This window comes from Zosterops lateralis (assembly GCF_965231275.1).
Source record: "Zosterops lateralis genome assembly, chromosome: 3".
NCBI lineage: Eukaryota > Metazoa > Chordata > Aves > Passeriformes > Zosteropidae > Zosterops > Zosterops lateralis.
In genome coordinates, this window is record NC_139764.1 from 4,854,846 (window position 1) to 4,874,598 (window position 19,753).

The 19,753-nt window shown below is 41.0% G+C and overlaps 1 protein-coding gene across 2 annotated transcripts in view; it reads left to right on the top strand.

Moving 5' to 3' along the window:
- Positions 1-19,753, top strand: part of PLCB1 (phospholipase C beta 1) — a 341,408-nt gene that overhangs the window by 93,909 nt on the left and 227,746 nt on the right. For both annotated transcript variants that reach the window (XM_083856221.1, XM_083856220.1), the window contains exon 3: positions 892-960. In XM_083856221.1, coding sequence (XP_083712347.1) covers positions 892-960 — 69 coding nt within the window. The remainder of the gene's footprint in view (positions 1-891; positions 961-19,753) is intronic.

Genomic DNA, 19,753 nt, shown 5'->3' on the forward strand with positions numbered 1-19,753 from the left:
ATAAATCAGGATCCCAAGTAACTCTTGGCAAAATAATGTGTCCATCAATGTTTTGGGGTTTTTTTTCTCCTTAGAATTGAAAATAAAAAGAATAGTGTCTTTGTCCAGCACAAAGATTTCAAGTTCCCTGCACAACATTTGCAGTGACTGCTCTGGAAGGCTGATATGCTTGGATGTGGTGTGGCTTTCCCTGCAGTGTGGTCACACTCCTGCTGAAGTATTTCAGATTGCTGCTGGCAATGGGAATCACACTGCTCCAGCATCCATCCTCCTTCCAAATGCTGAGATCAGGGAAAGGGGATTCTTCATGTTACTTGTGTGTAGAGGAAGGCAAGAATTTGCCCAACAGAAGCTGTCATGATGTGCCAGCTTTGTTGTATAATCCGTAACTCAAGAGTAGCACACAAGCTATGAAATGCCTGTCAAAAAGTGTGTGTGTTTTCCTGGGAAGCACTCACTAAAGTTATTGAACCTTGTTATCATTATAGGTATAACACTTCTTGGGGTTTATGGGCACTTTTCAAAGTGTCCTGGCAATAATAAAGCAGGTTTTCTATTGCAGAGGCAGGGGTTTGCGTTTGTGTGACACTGCCTTTTGTCACACTGTGACAAGCATCAAAATGCTAAAATTCTATTAAAAGGATTAAACCAAAAGCACAGCAGCTGCTATTGAGTGATCCAGGAAATCAGCTTGACTCTTATGGCTTCCATACAATCTGTATATCCTAGGAGACCTGCACAGGATTGCTGTTGGAATTGCCTGGGTGCACCTGAGCTCTGCTAGAAGCTGATCTCGGTTTGGACAAACAGATGTGGGAAGTGGGACACTGATAACACAACAAGGCTTGTTGAATAATGTAATAATTACTTGTGTTGCAATTTGTTTTTTAGGAGACTGAGCTGCTGGATATCAGCCTCGTCAAAGATGCCAGATGTGGAAAACATGCCAGAGCTCCCAAGGTAGGAATTCTTGCTGCGTGCTTCCTTGTTACATTGATGACCTAGATAAAAAAGCAAGGGAATTACATGCAAGAATTGAAAAGAAGAAACGAAGTTCCCTCAGCTAAAAAGAAGTATTTTGCTTTTTCTTTGTTTCTGTTGAGAAGTGTTGGGATTGTTGAGCTCTCGTTTTTGGATTCTGTATGTAAATTCCATCTGGAAGCTCTGCTGGCAGCGCAGGAGCAAAAATCCTGGTTTGTCAAGGTACACTTACACAAGTTCTTGGCTTCCCTGATGGCAGGGAGTTGATACTTGTTTTGAGTCCATGTTGTATTTTGTGCTGGTGATATTCCTCTTTCAGTGCCTCTGGAGGCTAAGAAGGAGGATTTTAGTTTGTTTTTTTTTTAAACTGCTATCAGAGAGGTGGGGATATCAGCTCCCTTTGGGTGTGCCCTGATGTGTTGTGCACATAAGTTCTCTCTGGTGTTTTTGTTTGGGCAGACACAGCATATCAGAGGAAAAACCCAAGCACTTAGCTCTGGAAGCATGAGAGTGCCTCAGGGAATCCCAGGAGTAATGGGAAAAAATGAAATCTCCCCAGGGGCTGGAAAATTTGGCCTTGCTGCTGCTTAGCCGTGGTCAAACAGACCTAAAGAATGTTTCTCCTACTCTGATCTTGGGGGAGGAATATTCCTGGGTCTGGATGATCTCTCTCCCTTGCTGCCCTGGGCCCACACAAGGCTCCTCAGCCCCCCGAGGACAATTAGGAATGGAAAAGGTTGTTTTTTCTGTGCCAGAAAGCAGTTGGAGTTATCTCTGAACAGACTATTCATATTTGGCTTTCAGAGCTCTCCATGTAGTGTTGGCAGCATTTTAAATGCTGAGTTATAATTGAAATGCAATAGAAGTACTTTATGACATCCACATTAATACCAAATGAGTTCACCATGATTAATGGTTCTATGATGAATAGCAATAAAGTATTAACAATGTCTAGAACATTATTTTAAAATGCTTCCCGCTTTACAGAGGACATTCATGTTCTAACAAAATGGTTTTTAGCTAAAATTTATGCATCACTATTGCCTTGGTGACTTTTATTTATTGGGTTACATAAAGGCTGGCTTTGTTAGAGCAGGTTACAGATTTGACAGCAGCAGCATTAAATGAAGGGTAGGAGCAAATCCCGGCCCTCAGGGTGGTGAAATGCACCACCTGTGTGAATGAGCTTGCTTTTTGTCATTGATTTGTGTGTGGGCAGCAGCTACACAGCACCTCGGTTGGCTGTTTGATGGCATCCTGCAAATGGTGTGGAATAAAAGGCTGGTTTTGGGGCTATTGGTGGCAGTTGCGCTCTGATCCCTGGGGTGGGGCTCAGCAGAGGAGTGTTGGCTGAAGGCGAGCAGCATTACAGAGCCCTGTGTGTGTCACTTCCACAGAGGAGCTGAAGTTCAGCTTTGGAAGGCTTGGCTCCAAGTCAGGCAGTAGCAGCTGGGATTGTGCAGAGGTTTCCAGTAACACTCGTAGGATTTTGGCTGAAGAGAGAGAGAGCACAGGGAATGGAGGATACTCACCAAAATATCCTTTTTAGGGGCTCTTTTCCACAGCTCTGCTTCCAGGTGGGAGCACTCCCTGCTTGTACTGTAAACCAAGAGACTGAGGTGATTTTCTCTACATCAGTCCACTACCTCTCCTTCTGCCCATGGTTTTGTATGTTTTTTAATATTAGGGGACTTCTGTCAGTTCATGCAAAATTTTTTAATCTATTTTCAGTATTTTAAGAGTAGATTTCACCCATGGGTTGTCACAAACTTAATGGGAATCTTTAAACCTCATTTGGTGTATTTCTGATCATCTACTGCATTTTGATAGAAATAAGTCTTTCTTTTAATAAGTCTTGACTTCTCCATGAAATAGAGTAATTCCTTTTTATTTTTATGGTAAGCTAAGTTTCAGTGTCATTACCTTCACCCACATTAAGCTACCAGAATGTGTGAAGTGTGCTGCTACACAAGACCTCCAGCAAGAAATGGTTTTAGAGGGCTGTAGGCAGTCCTGGTTTCCAAAATTCAGCCTCTTCTCATGCTGCATTCAGTGCAGTGCCATGAGTATTCCTTATTTCTGAAAAAGGACTAAGAAGCACAAAAGGTTTTACTGTTTCTCTTTTTTTGGTTGATACTCAGTTTTCATAGTATTTTTCCATGACTCCAGTCCCATATATTTTGTGATAGTTCTTGCATGGTTTTTGCATCTTCATGGGCTCCTCATCCAGCTCCTCTGGTTGCTTTTTTCCTTCCCTCAATGTTTAGCCTCAAAAGTTTCCTTGAAGGCACAGAAGTGCAGCTCTCACCCTGCAGTCCTCACATTTATGTAGCACAAGCAATGAGCTGAGAACACATTTTTGGGTACTGTAATGAATCTGTGGCTGCCCCTGAGCAGTGCTGTTGTCATGAGGGCAGGAACTTGGATTTCTAATGATGCAGAAGGGAGTTTTTAGTGGGTGCCAAAGCACTTGATGCTTGGGAGATGAAAAACAGTCTACTCAAATGACCCCGAGAAGCTTCAGCATCGCCTTCTTTTTGCACATTGTCAGGGATGGCTCCTTCTGTCTTCAGCTGCTATTTTCAGAAATGGTAACAGAGTTTTCCATCTCAATGCAATATACATGCAAAGGATGATTGCTTGGTAGAAAGGCAAAGTCTCAGGCAGCACAGAGCACTACAGCAGAGCTCTACATGAGAAGAAAAATTACAGTCGTGTTCTAAAGGAACAAGAAAAGACACATTAAATTGTGTATGTTAGGGAAAAGTGCCTCCATTCAAAGTAAAATAAAATTGATAAAGAAGTGAGGGAATTATAAAGTGATTATCAGAACTTTGCTTTTTTATCTTGTATTAGAATCAGGTAGGAAAGGGAGTGAGAGGAATTTTGGGAACAGGAGAAAACTGTTAGTTGTGATGAAGCAGTGTTTTATTTCCCTTTATTCATGTATTACCTGGTAACATTCTCTCAAGCTTTGGTTTTATGTGCAGACTGAGACATCTTTTCCCTTGTACAGTTCAGTGATGAGGTCTACAAAATAAAATAACACAAAATGTGCTGTTATACAAGGAAGCCTAGGAGTACCTATGAATATTCACATGCCTTTTGGAAAGCATTGAAGTACCTCTCAAAAGAGTGTCCGTGCTCTTCAAAGGGAGCTGGAGCTAAAAATGTCAGGCTGAGAAATGAATGGTCAGGTGGTGAAAATTTGGCAGCTGCAAACACGCTCACAGGACTAGGGAAGTCACATTTTTTACCATCTTGTATTTACTTTTGCCAATAACAGTTTCTATGGAAACGAAAAAATCTTAAGCAACTCTGTGTATTTTTACTAGTGAGAAGAAATATCAGGATTAGTTGACAGGGAGAAGGAAATAACCCCATGGTAAATGTTCATATTGAAAACTTTTGATGCGTTTGATCAGTCTGTTTTCCCTCAGCGTCCTGTTTTCCCTCATAAATCATTCAGCAGGAAATGAATTTCTTTAAATAACATATACTGTGAAACCTGTAGGAGATGAAATTATGAATGATAGAATCACTCTCATGCCAAGATGTGTTCAGAGAGTAATCTCCAATTTTAAAAAATCTTGTGGCTCACCAGCCCTAAGTTTTCTCACTTGAACAAGCAAGCTGTACAGAGGAAAATAATTCAGATGTTTGAATGTCAGAAATTTGCCAAGACCCCAGATACTATTTTAATAACAGCACCAGCCTCTCTATGTTTGGTGCCTTTTCTTGAAATGCTTGAGTGAGATGATTTTGGACCTATCTCAGTTGTAATCCAAAAGCTGCTGTGGAAGGTTTGCTGGCTTCTAACACACCTGTAGAGGAAAAGCAGCATTTTCTGAACTAGGTGGGCTCAGGAACTAAAAGAAAAACCAGCAAGGAAAGTCTAAGTAATTATTTAACTGAAAATCAGGTGTTGCTGGGGGGAAATGAGGATGTGCAAATCTATTTGAATTGTCAGAGCTGTCTGTGCTGCAGTGTTTGCCCCTGCTGCTGTGCACTCCGTGGCTCGGACTGACAATCAATAGGACTGACAATCTGTGTAGGGACATCTATGTTGTGTTTAGTAGCACCCTGATTAGGCTGCCTGTGGGAAATGGCAGATTTATGGGGTTTTTTCCTTTCTGTGCATTCCCTGGAAAAGGCAGCCATGGAAGGCCCAGGACAGCAGCACACCACCTGCCCTTTGCAGCACCACCTTCTGTTGCTCTGCCCATCTCAAACACTGCTGTGGTTGTTATTTTCGTCTGCTGGTATAAATGCATGCTCCTTTCCCTTCAACAACCTTGATGCTAAATTAGAAAATGGTAAATTATGCCCAAGCAATTTTTCTATTTCTGCCAAAAAGAAATAAAAATGGAATATGCATGCAGCTCACCTTCCTCCCACTCACCTTGGGGATAACAGCGACAGCCACAAACATCTGCCCCAAATGTTTGTTCTTTTACGTAACTGCTTTTTTTTTTCTTTTCATAATAATGATTAAGTTCCATAAACACTTTTTCTAGGTTGAGTTTTATTTTATTAAGAAAAGTTCAGATGAATTTCTTTGTATGATATTTGGCCAGTGCTCACACAGAAGTGAAAGCTGTTTAAATGCTGCCAGGAGTGTGGGAGCTGTGAGTCAGGGGGCATTTCCTTGCACCCTCCACTGGCCCAAGCTGGTGACTTTATTCACAACCTCTATTACTTGGGGAACTGGGACCTTTTCAGCAGCATGTTATTCACTGTGTTAACTCAGCTCTGTCTGGACAGCTTGTTGAAATCACTATTTACTAACATTCAGGGCGTGGCAGAAAGCACAGGTTTTTTTCCAAGGCTTTCACTATGAATTATTGCCAGAAAGATTGGATTTATTTTTTTTCCCCTTCTTGCTGACTGTTTCACTTAGCTTTCCGAGCTGGTTGGTTTTATACTTTTCCATGTCATATTTATAAAGCCTATATCTTCTTTTTGTTTGCCAAAGTTTGCAGTGCAAAGCCTGTAATAAGAAATTCCATATTTTAAGAAGCACAGAGGCATCTTACAACTGTGATTTTAAAACCTGACATTTAAATTTGAGATGGTAGGCACTACTCAATGAAATATGTGATATTTGATTTCCTGAAAACGCCAGAAATTATTGGTATAGCTGTGCTTTAGATGCTGTTGTTGCTGCTTTTGAATAAACTTGTGTACGTGCACACTTTATTTTTTTTTTCTTTGTCTCTTTTGGTATGACCAGTGTTGCTGCCAAGTAATCCAGGACAGGGGGTTCTTATTCTTGCTTTCACAATTAATGATGTTAATGAGCTGAGGGTGCAGCTGGGGCAGCCTGTCCAGCCACTGCTGTCACAAACCCCCACACTGTGTCACTCGAGATAAACTTCACCTGAGTCTGACAAATGGCATTTTTGCAGTGGCTGGCACAAAATTTAAAAATTGGTGGGATGACAATGTTATTTTGGAGGCACTTTTAATGATGTTAAGATGTCGATACTGCTTATCAATTTCCAATATTACCTGTTTCTTGCCTTGTACCTGCACATGTTACCTTTTGACTTGCACCAAGATGACAAAATCTTGGAAAAGCACAGCCCTAGTGCAATGCTAATACAAAAACTAATAAATAAAATGTTGCTGTCCATAAAAATAAGGAATGCTCCATTAAGTATGTCATGAACACTTGGTCTGGAAAGAACTTCAAAAGTTTTCACTGGGAAATGTAAAGGTACTTAATAACTGAACCATGCTAGTCTTTCCTTTGAAGCCATAATCTCCATCTAGAAATATTTCATAAATATTAAAGTCCATATTTGATCAGTAGCATGGAGAGATCTGATGGTAGTGCAATACCCTCAAGCTTCAAATGTAGGATCAACAGGCTTAAGTGAAAATGTCACAGCAGATGCATCTTTCTGCAACTGTTTAGAGCAAATGATTCAATTTTTCTTGGTTTATTGGAATCCAGCTTGGTGATTTGTCATTACATCCCTTGGCTTGTAAACAGCCCTTTGGAAAAGCTGTCAGGTTTTAATTAGTTGCAAAGGTTTGATATGCTTGTTATTATCTGCATATAAATGGGGATTTTGGGATCTGCTGATGGAGCTTGTGAGGCTTTTTGGCCTCTGTGTGTCCCAAGGCTTGGCTGTGCCACACAGGTGTCCTGCAAAGAGACCTCAGCCAGTATTACTGGGAAACATTTTATTAGGAATATGATATCAGGACCTAAAATTCAGCTACAGGTAAGGGAGTGAATGGGAGTAAATGAAAATAGCCAGGGGCTCATGTGAACTACAAAGCAACAGAAAACTCTGGATTTCCAGGGTAGTGATATTGGTATATTCATGTTAAATCTATGGTAGTGTCGTTCCAAAGCATCACGCAGAAAGGAGACTTGTTTCTTTTGCTTTATCTGCTGTGGATGTGCACGAAAGTGGGCAAGTGCATCCAAATATCTGTCTGAGATTTTTAATACAGTAGCTTATTTCTGAAACAAACCAAACAAAGCTCCCTTCATGTTTAATTATAAGTAGGATTATGCTGCCAATAAGACTTAGAAATACTTCATTTTTAAATAAGTCCTGGGCAGTATTTGTGTTGTGATAAGAAAAAACCTTACAGCTATATTGAATGTGAGTTGCCTGTCTGTGGCTTTCTCAGTTCTGTCACCTCACAAACTAATCCTAGTTAAATAAACAAAATTATCAGCTGTTGCCACTGGGTAGTTCAGACACTCTGCCACTCCTGGGCTGTTAATGAGCATCCACAGGGGTGTTCCTGTAAAATGGATGGCACAGGGAAGCAAAATGGTTCTCTGTAGGCCAGAGCTACAAGAACATTTTCTGAGGGCCAAAAGTTACCTTAATGCATTTTTCCAGCCCTTTGTGATTCACAAGAACCAAGTGCAGTGAATTCCTGGTGAAAACTGATGTGTGTTAAGACTGACGTGCAGCCATACACAATTTAGGAAGGCTTTTCTCACTGTGGAGGGCATTGTAGATTGAGTCTTTCCAAAGAGAAGCATTTCCACAGCTACAAACTGGAGGAGAAGTTGCACAGCTGCTCCTCAGTGTGGCTGATCTGCACTAGCATTGCACAGAGACAGAATTAGGAGCAGTTTTCTGCATCTGGATCTTCATTCTTGTGGTTAATAGCAATGGGAGTGTCCAATACCCATCATAATTTGGCTTTAGATGGCAAAAGTCAGGACTTGGTGAGAAGGCTGACCTGCAGAGAAGTCTTGTTTGTGAATGTACGTATGTGTGATTCTTGGTGAACAGAAACCATTTTAGGGGCTGGGTAAGAAAGCAGTTGAATTAAACATTCCTCAAACTTAGCCACTCTTGAGTATGAGCTTAACTTCATACCTCTCAAGTGTAGGTTGAATTATTAACCAGCCTGAAATGTGAAGAATTTTACAGGAATACAGAAATCTATCAGTGCTCTGGGATTGTGGTGTGTCCCAGAAAGAGCAGGTGCACAAAGGGACAATTCCATGCTGACCTTACACTAAGGTTCAGGTAGCTCTCGATTTAGTTGGTACCACAGTCCTGAACTGCCAAACAACACAGAAAAAACCCTGAGTGTTTATCTGTAAAGTGCAGCAATCTGTCAAAATGCAGGTTTGCCCTTTTAAAGATGTATTCCATATGGTTTAGGTTTGTGACCTTCTGAGTTACACTGTTTAGCTGGAGGAATTCGGATAAAGCACAATTGCCTTACTTTGGAGCAGAAATCCCCTTGGCTGGAAGATTCTTAGGGAGTTCCTGGCTGTGATATTTTGCAGTATCCAGTTTCTTTGTTGTCTTTTGGAAATCAGAGTCAACTCAGAAGTGTGATTTAGAATCGTGCCTAGATGGAAGCTGATACTTTCCCATCCTGTTGTGCACACACGTCTGAGGCTCATTCCCATCGAGGGAGACTGGTTTCCACATACTGGACTTCCAATAATGGTTAATTACCAGAACACCTGTTATAAGAACATATCTTTTCCATATTATTTCCAGGAGCAATCCTAAAACAAGTGTCAGTATAATTTGCATCTAATACATCATGACTTCATAACAGTTATGTCCAGTCTTGGTGCTAGGTTAATGTTCAACACAGTTTACTGCAACTGGTAAAATATTTGGATTAAAAAAAAAAAAAAAAGTTTAGAGGAAATGAGATCTTTCTGTTGTTGAAACACAGAAAAATCATTATCAACTCAGTCATTTTTATAAGAAGTTACTATGATGGAAGTTTCTGGTAGTTCAGGGGAGCTATACTGATGGTGGTGACTTGCTATGCATCTCATGCTTATTTTCCCTTTTCTAAAACACATCCAATATTGATAATGCCATAACTGAAATTACACAAAGTTTTTTGTTGTTGTTCTTTTTGCTGCTTGGAGTTAACCTCCTTCCTCTGAGATTAATGAAATACATTTAAAATAATTTATATGAGAAATTGTGTGCTGTAGTTGGGAATGTTTAGTGTAAATGGCTTCAAAATGCTGTTCGCTAATGAAGTGGCAGAAGGAGAACCGCCGTGCTAGGTAAGGTCATGCTATAAAGGGGAGACATTAATCTTGGAAATAATGCTTGTAATTTGCATGCTGTTAAAGTGCTTTAAAAAAGGAGGAAGCTGAATTCAGATAAACTAAAGCATCTGTGTGAATGGTTATCCTCATGTTGAGACAAATAGAAGGAGCTGATGTGTGTGGGATAGTTGATAGAGCTGTGGGAGCAGATCCCAGCCCTCACAGGGCAGGGGGACTCTGCTTTGGCTGTTGCAAGAGAGCCGGACTCCATTCAGAGGGTTAAAGATCAAAGCCAACACAGAAAGGTTTTCTGCAGCACATTTTTGGTAAAAAAAACCCCAAACAACTAAACCTCCAAATGGTTATTTGGCAGTTTGAGAGGGAAAGCTGATTTAGCTATCCCAATTAGCCCAGTTTTGCTGAGTTGTGCCTTGATAAGGACAAAGATTCTTTTCTGCCCTTGCTCCCAAAGCTGGCTCCGGGGATCTGCCCACGCTCTGCTTCCATGCCCAGAAGCCTCGAGCTGCAGCCCAGCAGTTTTCCCCTTCCTCCTCTGTGTTTACACACCCCTCAGACCACACTGGTTTTGTAGGAGAGAACGTCACCTTATGCAGAAATATTTGTATTTTTGGTTAGACCAGTGGTCAAGTGTTTCTTTACAGCCGTGGACTGTTGCTACCAGGGTAAACATGCAAGATGTTGGACAAAGGCAGGAGGAAGGACAGGAGCTTGTTTAGGTCTCATGTGTGTGTTTTACAGGTCAGTGCATGAACATTTTCAGAATGCTGCAGGGCTTTGGGTTTGCTTGGCTTTGGCTGAAAGAAGTTCTTTTGGAGTTGCTTTCCTATCATCCTTCAGAGTTTCTGTGCAGAGTGGCCCAAGGTTCTGGGGTGCTTTGGGAGCTGAGGCTGCTGATGCTGCAGAGTTTGAATCTGATGAAAGTGTATTGAAGGCCAGTTTGGATGGACCTCTGAGCAACCTGGTCTAGTGAAAAGGTGTCCCCTGCTCATGCCAAGGGGTTTGGAACAGTATGGCCTTTAAGGGTTCTTCCAACACAAACCATTCTACAATTCTCTGATGTCCTTGGTTGCAAGTTCTCATAACTGATGTGTTAATCATTGCACCATGTTCGTCCCTGTTCTGAAAAGTGGCAGCACTTCTGCATGTTTCAAAGGAATTATTGCTGCTTTAAGTTCTTGTAGGCAACACTGAATATGATCTAGCTCATTTTTAAGACACTTACAAGTTTGTGGCAGTATTTCAGTTGTGGGAAGTGATTTTTTTTTTTTTTTTTTCCAAGGCTATTCTTTTTTTTAATCCTGCTGGAGTCAGGAGAGTTTCAAATTGTGGGAGGAAAAGTGGAATTATATAACTGTTGCTTACATAATGAAAAATGAGGATTTGAAAGCTGTGCTTACGTCTCCTCATATTTTGATGATGCTTAGCTTTTCCTTTTGGTTTATATTTAAAATGTTCTCTGAAACATCACAATCACTTGATATTGCTAATTTAAATGTTTGCATGTGACACTTGCAAATTATGTAACTAAAAGGAACCCTTTACTGGTGTTTTTAGGAATCAGATACCCGCTTGATTGTGAGCATTTAAATGTCCAAGTGTTTGAAAGGGATAGGTACTGTGTTTTCTACGTCAGCTGAAAACTTCTTTGGGCAAATGATGAGTGCCAAGGTAAAACTTATCAGGCTGTAAACAAACGTTACACAATCTCTGTCAGCTTTCTGCCATCTGGCAAAAACCCAGTGATTCTCAGACGGTCTCAGTGTGTTCGTCACAGCACTGCTGAGCTTGGCATCATGGGAAAAGCGGCCCACAGCTGGCAGTGCTCCAAGGGGAGGAGAAGGTGTACTGGAGGAGCCACAAATTCTTGTCCTCTGTCTTTGTGTGTGGAACAAAACAAACCCTTATGTGCTCAGTGGGGATGGGGATGGGGATGTGAGGTTCCCTCTCCTGGTCCCAGACCAGGTGCCTGTTCTGGCACTGTGGGTACCTCCCTGTGGCTTTAGGAAATTTCATATTTGTGAGCTGCTTGAACATTTGGAATAACTTCAGATTATCAGTTCAATGTCTCTAAGCAAACTGAAGAGCTTGTGCCACTCCACAGCAGGGAGGACTAACGTGAGCAGCCCTAGTGTTCCTATACAGGTTTGCTCAGTCCTATTTAAGATTCTGTGATAATCATTATCCACTGTGAACTCCCTTCCTGATGCAAGAGGGAATTGCCTGAGCTGGGATTGCACGTCCAATTGAAAGGAAGTGGGTTCCTGCCCTGCCTGCAGAGCCTGATTCATCAAGGCACTTGGCATACACTCCAGAAGCCTTGTTGGAAGAAACCCTGCAATGACCAAGGATTTGTTTAGCACATCCAGGAAAGGTGTGATCCCAGGATAAGAGAACTGAGAGACAAAGTGTTGTTTAAAGAGAATTCTATATTAAGTAGCCCAGAATTAAGATGAGTGATGAGAATGTAGAAGTGCTGTCAGCGGCTTTCCCCTGAGTAGGAATTGTGCCTGTTAGTCATGCAGTTTATCCTGATGATAAATTCAAAACTATTTGCTAGATTATTTAGAGTATGAGAAAAAAAAAAGTATTTTCCTTTACTCTTTGATCTACAGTTATTTCAATTGCAGTTGAATATTAGAGACATACTTAGAATTCTAATATGCTTATAAACCAGAGGGAAAAAATGAGGAGAAATGTTTTTATTTGCATGAAAATAGTGAACCCGTGATGTAGATGCAGATGGATATTTTTCTTTGGGTGCACATTGTCTCTTGCCCCTGGGAGTACAGAATTGAATTGCATGAATGCATAGCTCAATCTGGCCAGATGAATGTGGTACAGTTATTCTACCTGCTGCAAATAAGGGAACTAGAAATAAAAAAGAAGTTAAATACTTGTTTTTCTCTGCTTTTCTACATGGGATTATGCTCGAGAATTAACCTTGCAGGTTTTAATACAGGCTCTGTGGTCTCAGCAGCATGGACACAAAATAAAAAAGCTGATGGCACACAGCAAAACCCCTCCTTGGAACCCGTGTGCCCAGTTTTGCAGGGAGAGAGCTGAGGAGTGGATTTCATCCTCCCTTGCACCATGGAGACAGCTGTTTACACAACCAAGCTGTTTTAGAGTAGTGTTTGTCACAGGCTTTAAAACCCAGAGCTTATTTACATCAATTGCTGCAAATCAGAACACTTGGGCAAAACCAAAAAAGTCTATTTATAGGGCACTTATCAGTACACCACGTGTTTTCCAGTTCCCTTGGTGGTGGAGTGAGCCCACCCTCCAGTGAAATAAAGAAATGCTTTTCTGGCTGGGCCTGTGAGCAGAGGCAGCAGAAACACAAGGCTTCCTGTGCTGCCTCCAGTTCTTCACCCTCCCCTTAGTGGATGATTGCAGTTTGTGGGGGGTGGATTGATTTTGTTTGGGTTTTTGGGATGTAGAAGGCTTAGAAATGTCTCCAGGAAATGAAGAGGCAATCAACAGGCAAATCACCAAAGGAAAGGAAAAGAAAAGCTGTGTTTCAGTTATTTATTCTTGAGATGTGCAGCAGGGTTCTTTAAAATTCCCATCACCCAGAGGGAGCTGATTGGCTTCCTTTTAATTTTCCTTCAAATAATAAGATCTTAGCTTGAAAAGCCAACTTGAGTGGGCGCTGCTCTTCCAACATCTCTCTTTTTACCAAGTTGCTCTCAATAATGATTAGTGGATATAACACAGAAAATCCTCATCACATTGCAGAAAACTGGGCTGGCTGGTCATGTCCTCTGTGTGTAAGAGAAAATAATGTGCAGGCTCAGGGGAAAAAAAAGCACTAACGTTTGAAACCATGGCTAAGAAATAGGATGGTTTATTGTGTTTGAAGAGCTTTCTTGAAACTCTGAGTGATGTGGGCAGCAGCTTGGTCTGGGTTTAAATTCTTCTGCAAACCCTGGGCTGGGAGGGCACAGTTTAGTCTGGGCACACAGAGCAGAGCTGGGCTGCTTCATTCAGCCGAGTTTGGTTTTCAGTATCATTTGATGTGTGTGTTCTGATTTCTTTGTATTTCTGCATTGGGAGCTTCATTACAAGTTACATTTTAACAAATGTAAATTTTATTTCTTAAGCGTCAGAATGGAACAAGACAAAACCAATTCTGATGAGCTTTTTAGCAAACAGCATCACAAGGGAGACTTGGAGGAAAAAAAAAATCTGTATCAATTCATATTTAGTTTAAAATTCCATATTTTAGAAGCAGTAGTTATTAATTTAAATATTTTGCAAATATTTCTGTTGGTTTTCTCATTTCTCATCAGTGGAAATCATCTATATTTTGCTAGACCAGAGACAGATTTCTAGTAAAACAAAGTAATAAGTAAAACACAGAATGGGTGTGGTTGGATGGGCCCACAGTGGGTCATCTGAGTGGAGCACAATCTTTTCTGTTTCTAACTTGAAATCAGTTTCAAGTTGTTTATAGATATATTACAGATAGGAGTGCTGTTACAAAGCATGAACTGTGCTGTCTAAAATAGATTTCTTTAGAAATGTGAGAAATGGTTTTGTCTATTTTTTAACGTGCCTGTCATCTGTTTAAAGTCATTTTTTCTCCTGAAGAGAAGAGCTGGGTGGTGCTCCCATGCCTTGTCTGGTAGGAATGAAGTGTCAGCAGCTGATTGCAATTACATTGTCTTGGAGAGGCCACCACAGACCAGCCAGGGGACATTAAACTGAAGTGACAGTCAGCCAGGGGAGGTGAAACATGTGGAAATGGAGACCCCCAAAGAGAGGGGCAGAGCTCTGAAATCACATTGAGATGTTGTGAGTTGGTGGCAGCCCCACAGCACTGCAAGCACTATCTCAGCCAGGGATTCTCATCCTGTGCCAGGACACACTGCAAGCAAAGGCACAGATCACCAGGGAACCCTCAGGGCCTGGCAAGCAGCAGAGATGTCTTCTCGAAATGGCATCTGGCAAAGCCTGGACAAGATGTAGGGGCAAAGAGCTCCTTGTGCAATCTTAGCAACTGCTTGGTTTTTACTGGGAAACAGCTAAGCCAGGAAAAAGTCCAATAAGCAGCAATTAGTAATGCTGGTGCAGTTTTAGTGCACTGATGTATTTATTTTTCTACTCTTTCTGCATCGGTATTTACTTCACTCCTAGCTGGAATCCAAGCAGTTGCTCCTTAGAAGGGATTTGAAGTGCTCTGTGAAGCACCTTCAGTTCTGGAGTTCAGCTGATGTTGGATTATTTCAGAATCACTGAACCATTAAGGTTGGAAAAGAGCTCTGAGGTCATTGAGTCCAATCTGGCAGAACCTTCACCACATCGAGTCGTTCCTTGACCAGGGATGGTGACTCCATCACATCCCTTGGCAGTCCAAACCAATGTTTAACAGCCTTTTCCATGAGGAAATTTCTTGATGTCCAGCCTGAACCTGGCATGGCTACACTCAACCCAGCAAAGCATTTGAACTTAATGCCATTTCATTTTTAGTGCATTTCTCACTTTTCTTTTGAAAAAGGTTCTTGGTAGTTGATCTTGTTTCTTGAAAATCATCCTGAACCAGGAGCTCAGTTCAGTGATATGCAGCCTGCACCACTGCATGTCTTTGGTCTGGATCCTGCCTTAACCTGTAATCAGTTTAAATATGGTTTATAATCTATTTACAATTTTATTCCTTTATCTAGGACATGTTTCTTTGAAGAAGAAATTGTGTTTGACAGTGCACTTCATGTTTGAGAGCTGAAATCCAATTTGTCTCATCCTAGAAAACTGTCTGCCATGTTTCTGTTAATGAAAACCCTCCCATCATCCTGCTGTCTAGATCAGCAGGAATGACCACTAACCATCCATTACCATCGCTCAGCACGTCACAGCCAAAGCACCAGACAGGTGGGAAGATGGATAGGAGCAAATCCCTGACCTCCTGCCAGTCTGATCTTTCCCTTCAGAGCGTTACAATCTAATTCCATAAATATTCTCATGGTTTTTCTCAGTGTATTTAAAGCCCGAACTGTGTTTGCTTCTGTAGCTGCCTGGCTATTTATTGACATTATTTCAGGGATGAAAGAGCTGACTGAAAGTGAAGGATTAAGATATGTTATCTGCAGTACTATCAGTGTACCCTTATTGCTGTGCTCTAGAATGAGCTGCAGGCTGGCAGGCCCAGCATGGAGACGGTTTGCAAATGTGTATGTTTTGTTTAAAAGCTGAGGAGCAGAATAGTTATTATTTTGGGATCTGTGCCTAATGCAATTTTCCAGTAGTAACTAAATCAGACATTGCCCTCAATATTTGTTTGCTTTTTATGCCGTGAAGTAGGAATAGTGTAGATATTGTAAAATGAGAGTCAAGCACTAAGCAGGAGCAGTATTTACAAAGGCATTTGTATTTGTGTTACTCAAGTATTTCTTCTCCATTACACTTTGTTAATGACCTTTCAAGTCCTTTCCAAGTTTACATTTCTTCAGTTTTATGAATCTTATTTAGAAAAAATAAGCTCTAATTCATTCTTCCCTCCAACAACCTTTAAACTATGGAAGAGAGTACTTGTAATTCTAAGTAAATCTTTCATATTGGAATAGTAAATTGTCCTAAATTGATGATCTGCTGCAGAGCTTAACCTTGGTGATCAGTGAGGAGTTTATGTAACGTCTCATCTGTTTCTCTTAAATCTGGGAGGAAAATCCTGACAGCCTTGTCACATTTGCTTTCCCTAACCTGGAATATCTCAATCTAATTGTGCATCTCTGAATCATCCCTTATTTTTTTTTTCTTGGAGAAACAGAGATTGTTCTTAACTGTCAACACCCAGGAAAATGAAGCTGGAAGAACAAAGGTTTCCACAGCTATGCAGGAGGCATAAGGACTTTTGTGCTGTGTGCATGTCTGATAATTGAAGGAAGACACAGCTGCTGGCACTGAATTGCTGCTCTTGGTTTGCATGACTCCTTGGCTTTCTGTTCTGAATTGTTTGACCGCAAATACAGATGTCTTGGGAGGAGGACCTGCAGGAAGGCAGCTTCCTAAAGGCATTGCCTGACACAGAAACATTGGAGTTAGTGCCCTTCTAGTTCCAGCCCCCAGCTCAGAGGATCTGCAGCAGCTGGAGATAAGTAAATGGTGCAGTGGTTCATGTTGTGGCACTGAGAAGATGAACTTTCTGTCAAGCTTGTGTCACTTTATCAAGAATGTAAAATGTCCCGGTAGTGCAATTTCCTAATTGAGCCTTGCCTGTTACCTCTTGACTGAGAAATGGTATTAACACCAAGGTGCTGGATTTGCTGCTTTAAAAAAGAAAAAAAAAAGGCTGAAAAGAGGCAGAGCTGAAATGTAGTTTGGGAAATACACTGAGTGAGTGAAGTGGACTAGAGCTCAGTTCCCAACAGAACAGAAAGCTCTTGAAATCATCAGCCTGAGAGAAGGTGCTGAATGTGTTGCTATTATATTCATTTTCTTCTCCACCTTCAGCTTATTTGGTCCTGTCTTGAACTTCCTTTCCTTGGTAGGGGTTTCTGCACAAGTGTAGAGCAACTTTCTTCTTTAAGCAGCTCGACTGGAGCATTTGTGGGAACACCACCTTCCCTTGTCAGCCAAGACCATGTTCCTTTTTGACAGAAGGTCACAGTGTCATTTTAACAAGCCACTTCAGTTGAGCTGTGATATTTAAAACAAGAGTATGACTGTTCCTGGAAACAAATTACAAAAGGATATTTCAAAAAAATCTTGAGTGAAACAGTGGCTAAATAAGCACTGCCCTGGGCATAGAGTTAAGGGCAATGGAGAGAATCCTTTTTGCAAATGCTTCTCTCTCTTCCAGGGTCCATAGAGCAAGTTCCCCTTTGTATCCCTGGGTGATCTCTGACAGAGGGTGATGGTAATTAAACAGAGATTCTCTGTTCATGGAAGGATGTGCAACCAAATGGTAATTGGGCAGGAATTAGCAGCAGTGGAGGAGGCTGTGTGGAGAGCATGTCATACATAAGGTTACACTGCCTGGCAAGAATATAAATTACCTGGTGCTGAAATCTCACAACCTGAGCAAGTTGTCGAGGAGCAGGTGGGGTCTGAAGAACCACATGTGAAGATTTGATTTACAGAGAGAGTGGATGGAACAGGAGTTTCTTCTGGAAGTGAGAGCAGCTTTCTGCTTTTGATGAGCCATTTCAGAGCGTGGGAGATGCAGCTGCTTGGTCCCCCTCTCGTATCCAGCTGTTTAATTCCTCTCAGTGCAATGGCTCTCTGTGTTTCAAAAGCCAAAGGCACACAAAACATCAGCACTTACAACGCAGCTCTGATTGCATCCTTGAATTTTGTTCTGTCACTGTGTTTTCTCCTTGCAGTGCAGTTCTGGAGCTTTGGAGTTTAATTGCTTTTAATTGTATCTAGAAATCAAGTTCTTAAAGTACTAATAGGTTGAATAAGAGCTTTTTTTTTTTTTTTTAATTTAATTTCAAAGCACTTGTTTTTCCTTACTGAATTTTCATGTTAATGGCTGGTAGTTTAATGAAAAGATCTTTGCTAAGATTTACAAGCAAGCCAAAGTTTATAATGGAAGTTCAGATAAGCAGCTGAGCCACAAACTTTGGATAAAATAAATGTTTACAAATCAGCTTCATCTTGTTTCTGAGTCCTTGTGCCAGCTACAAGAATTGTCATCAAAACTATTTTAACAGAACTCAGAGAGCATGACTAATACTTGGTGGGAAAGATTTGTGCAAACAAAAATGGCCCAAGGAGTTCTGATCTGCAACAAAATATTTAACAGATTAAAATCCAGAACTTTTCATGCACCAAATAACCTTTTCCCCCAAGGAAAGACTATTATGGCTTCAGTGTAGATAGTGCAGCATAGCCTTTTTGAAGAACATCAGTGATCAAAATTTTCTACAGATTGGAGACATCTACAGGGAATGTATTTTTTCAATTGAATTATCTTACTCATGCAAACTGCTTCTTCCAGATAAACAAAACCAGACAGGCTGTAAGCAGATTAATAAAATATTGGACAATTAAAGCAAACTCTTGGAAATAAAAACAATTTTGTGTGTTCTCGGTTTAATGTAAAGGCTGCTACCCACAAGTATATGTAAACCAGGCCTTGTAAACATCTGAGCTACACAAGTTCTAGTACCCAGCAGTAATTATTCAAGACTTAACCTCACATTAGAATAAAGTTTCCATCTAAACTAAATGAGAACTGGGAGTTGAGGTCATGCTGTACCTAGACAAGGGCACTTGGCATCATGGAAAATCAGCGCTCACAAGCAGCAGAGATTGCATGAGTAAAGTTCTTTAATCACAGAGGTGTTGGCTGTAGTTTATGCATTGTGAGGAAGTCAGAAGGAGAGGAATTAATGGTCCCAGAAGTTATCCAGTGTCGGGCTCTGTGATTTCTTTTGAAGTGGAGATGGCAGATAATGACATAGAAACAGAGTCTGCCCAAAGCACCTTTATAGCTGTGTTCATATGAGCTCAGGGGAGAAGGCTCTCCTGCGGGAATTTGTTATATAGGGGCATATCTACAACTCTGTGGGATTTGTCCAGTTGTATTTTATAAAATCATCCTCAATTCTGTGTAGGAAGGCCATTTTTTAGGTTTATCTGTCTGTATAAAGTACAGGATTACGATAAAAAACAGTGCTGATGAAGTTGGTTTTGTTGCTTGATTTTGATTTTAATAGAGACAACTTAGGCTTTGCTCTCGCTGTTATTTTGGCTGAATGTGTAGTTGCTTATGCTGTCATTCCCTCTGAAAGAATTCATTTAATGTCAGTCTGCCATGTTTGCAGGACTTAGCTGGGACTATAACACTGCTTCTCCTGGTGCCATTATTCTCCAGCTGCTGGGAATTATAGGATGCGTGACTCCACCAGTGGCTGAGCCTCAGAAACAGGGAAGTGAGTGTGCTCAATCCTTCATGTAGCACTCCTCCAAAAAGGAGTTAATACCTCCCTGTGGGCACAAAAAAGGAGCTGTGCAGTTATGTTTACCAAGAGCTCTGGGCTTGTAAAAATTCTCCTCTTGGGGCTCTCTAGCTCTCAGGCCAATAACTCACCTGGAAGCACAGCTCCTCAGAAACCCAAGGGGAGATTCAGCTCTTGAGAGCCTGATTTACTTTTAGAGGTTTTGTTACAAAAACTTGGCCAGTAAGAGTTCTGTTGCAAACACAACTGTAGAAGTAGAGCAGTTCTTTTACTGGCAGGAGTGTGTTTTCCTTGGTGAAATTATTTTATTGGCAAAATAACTTAATATGAGCAT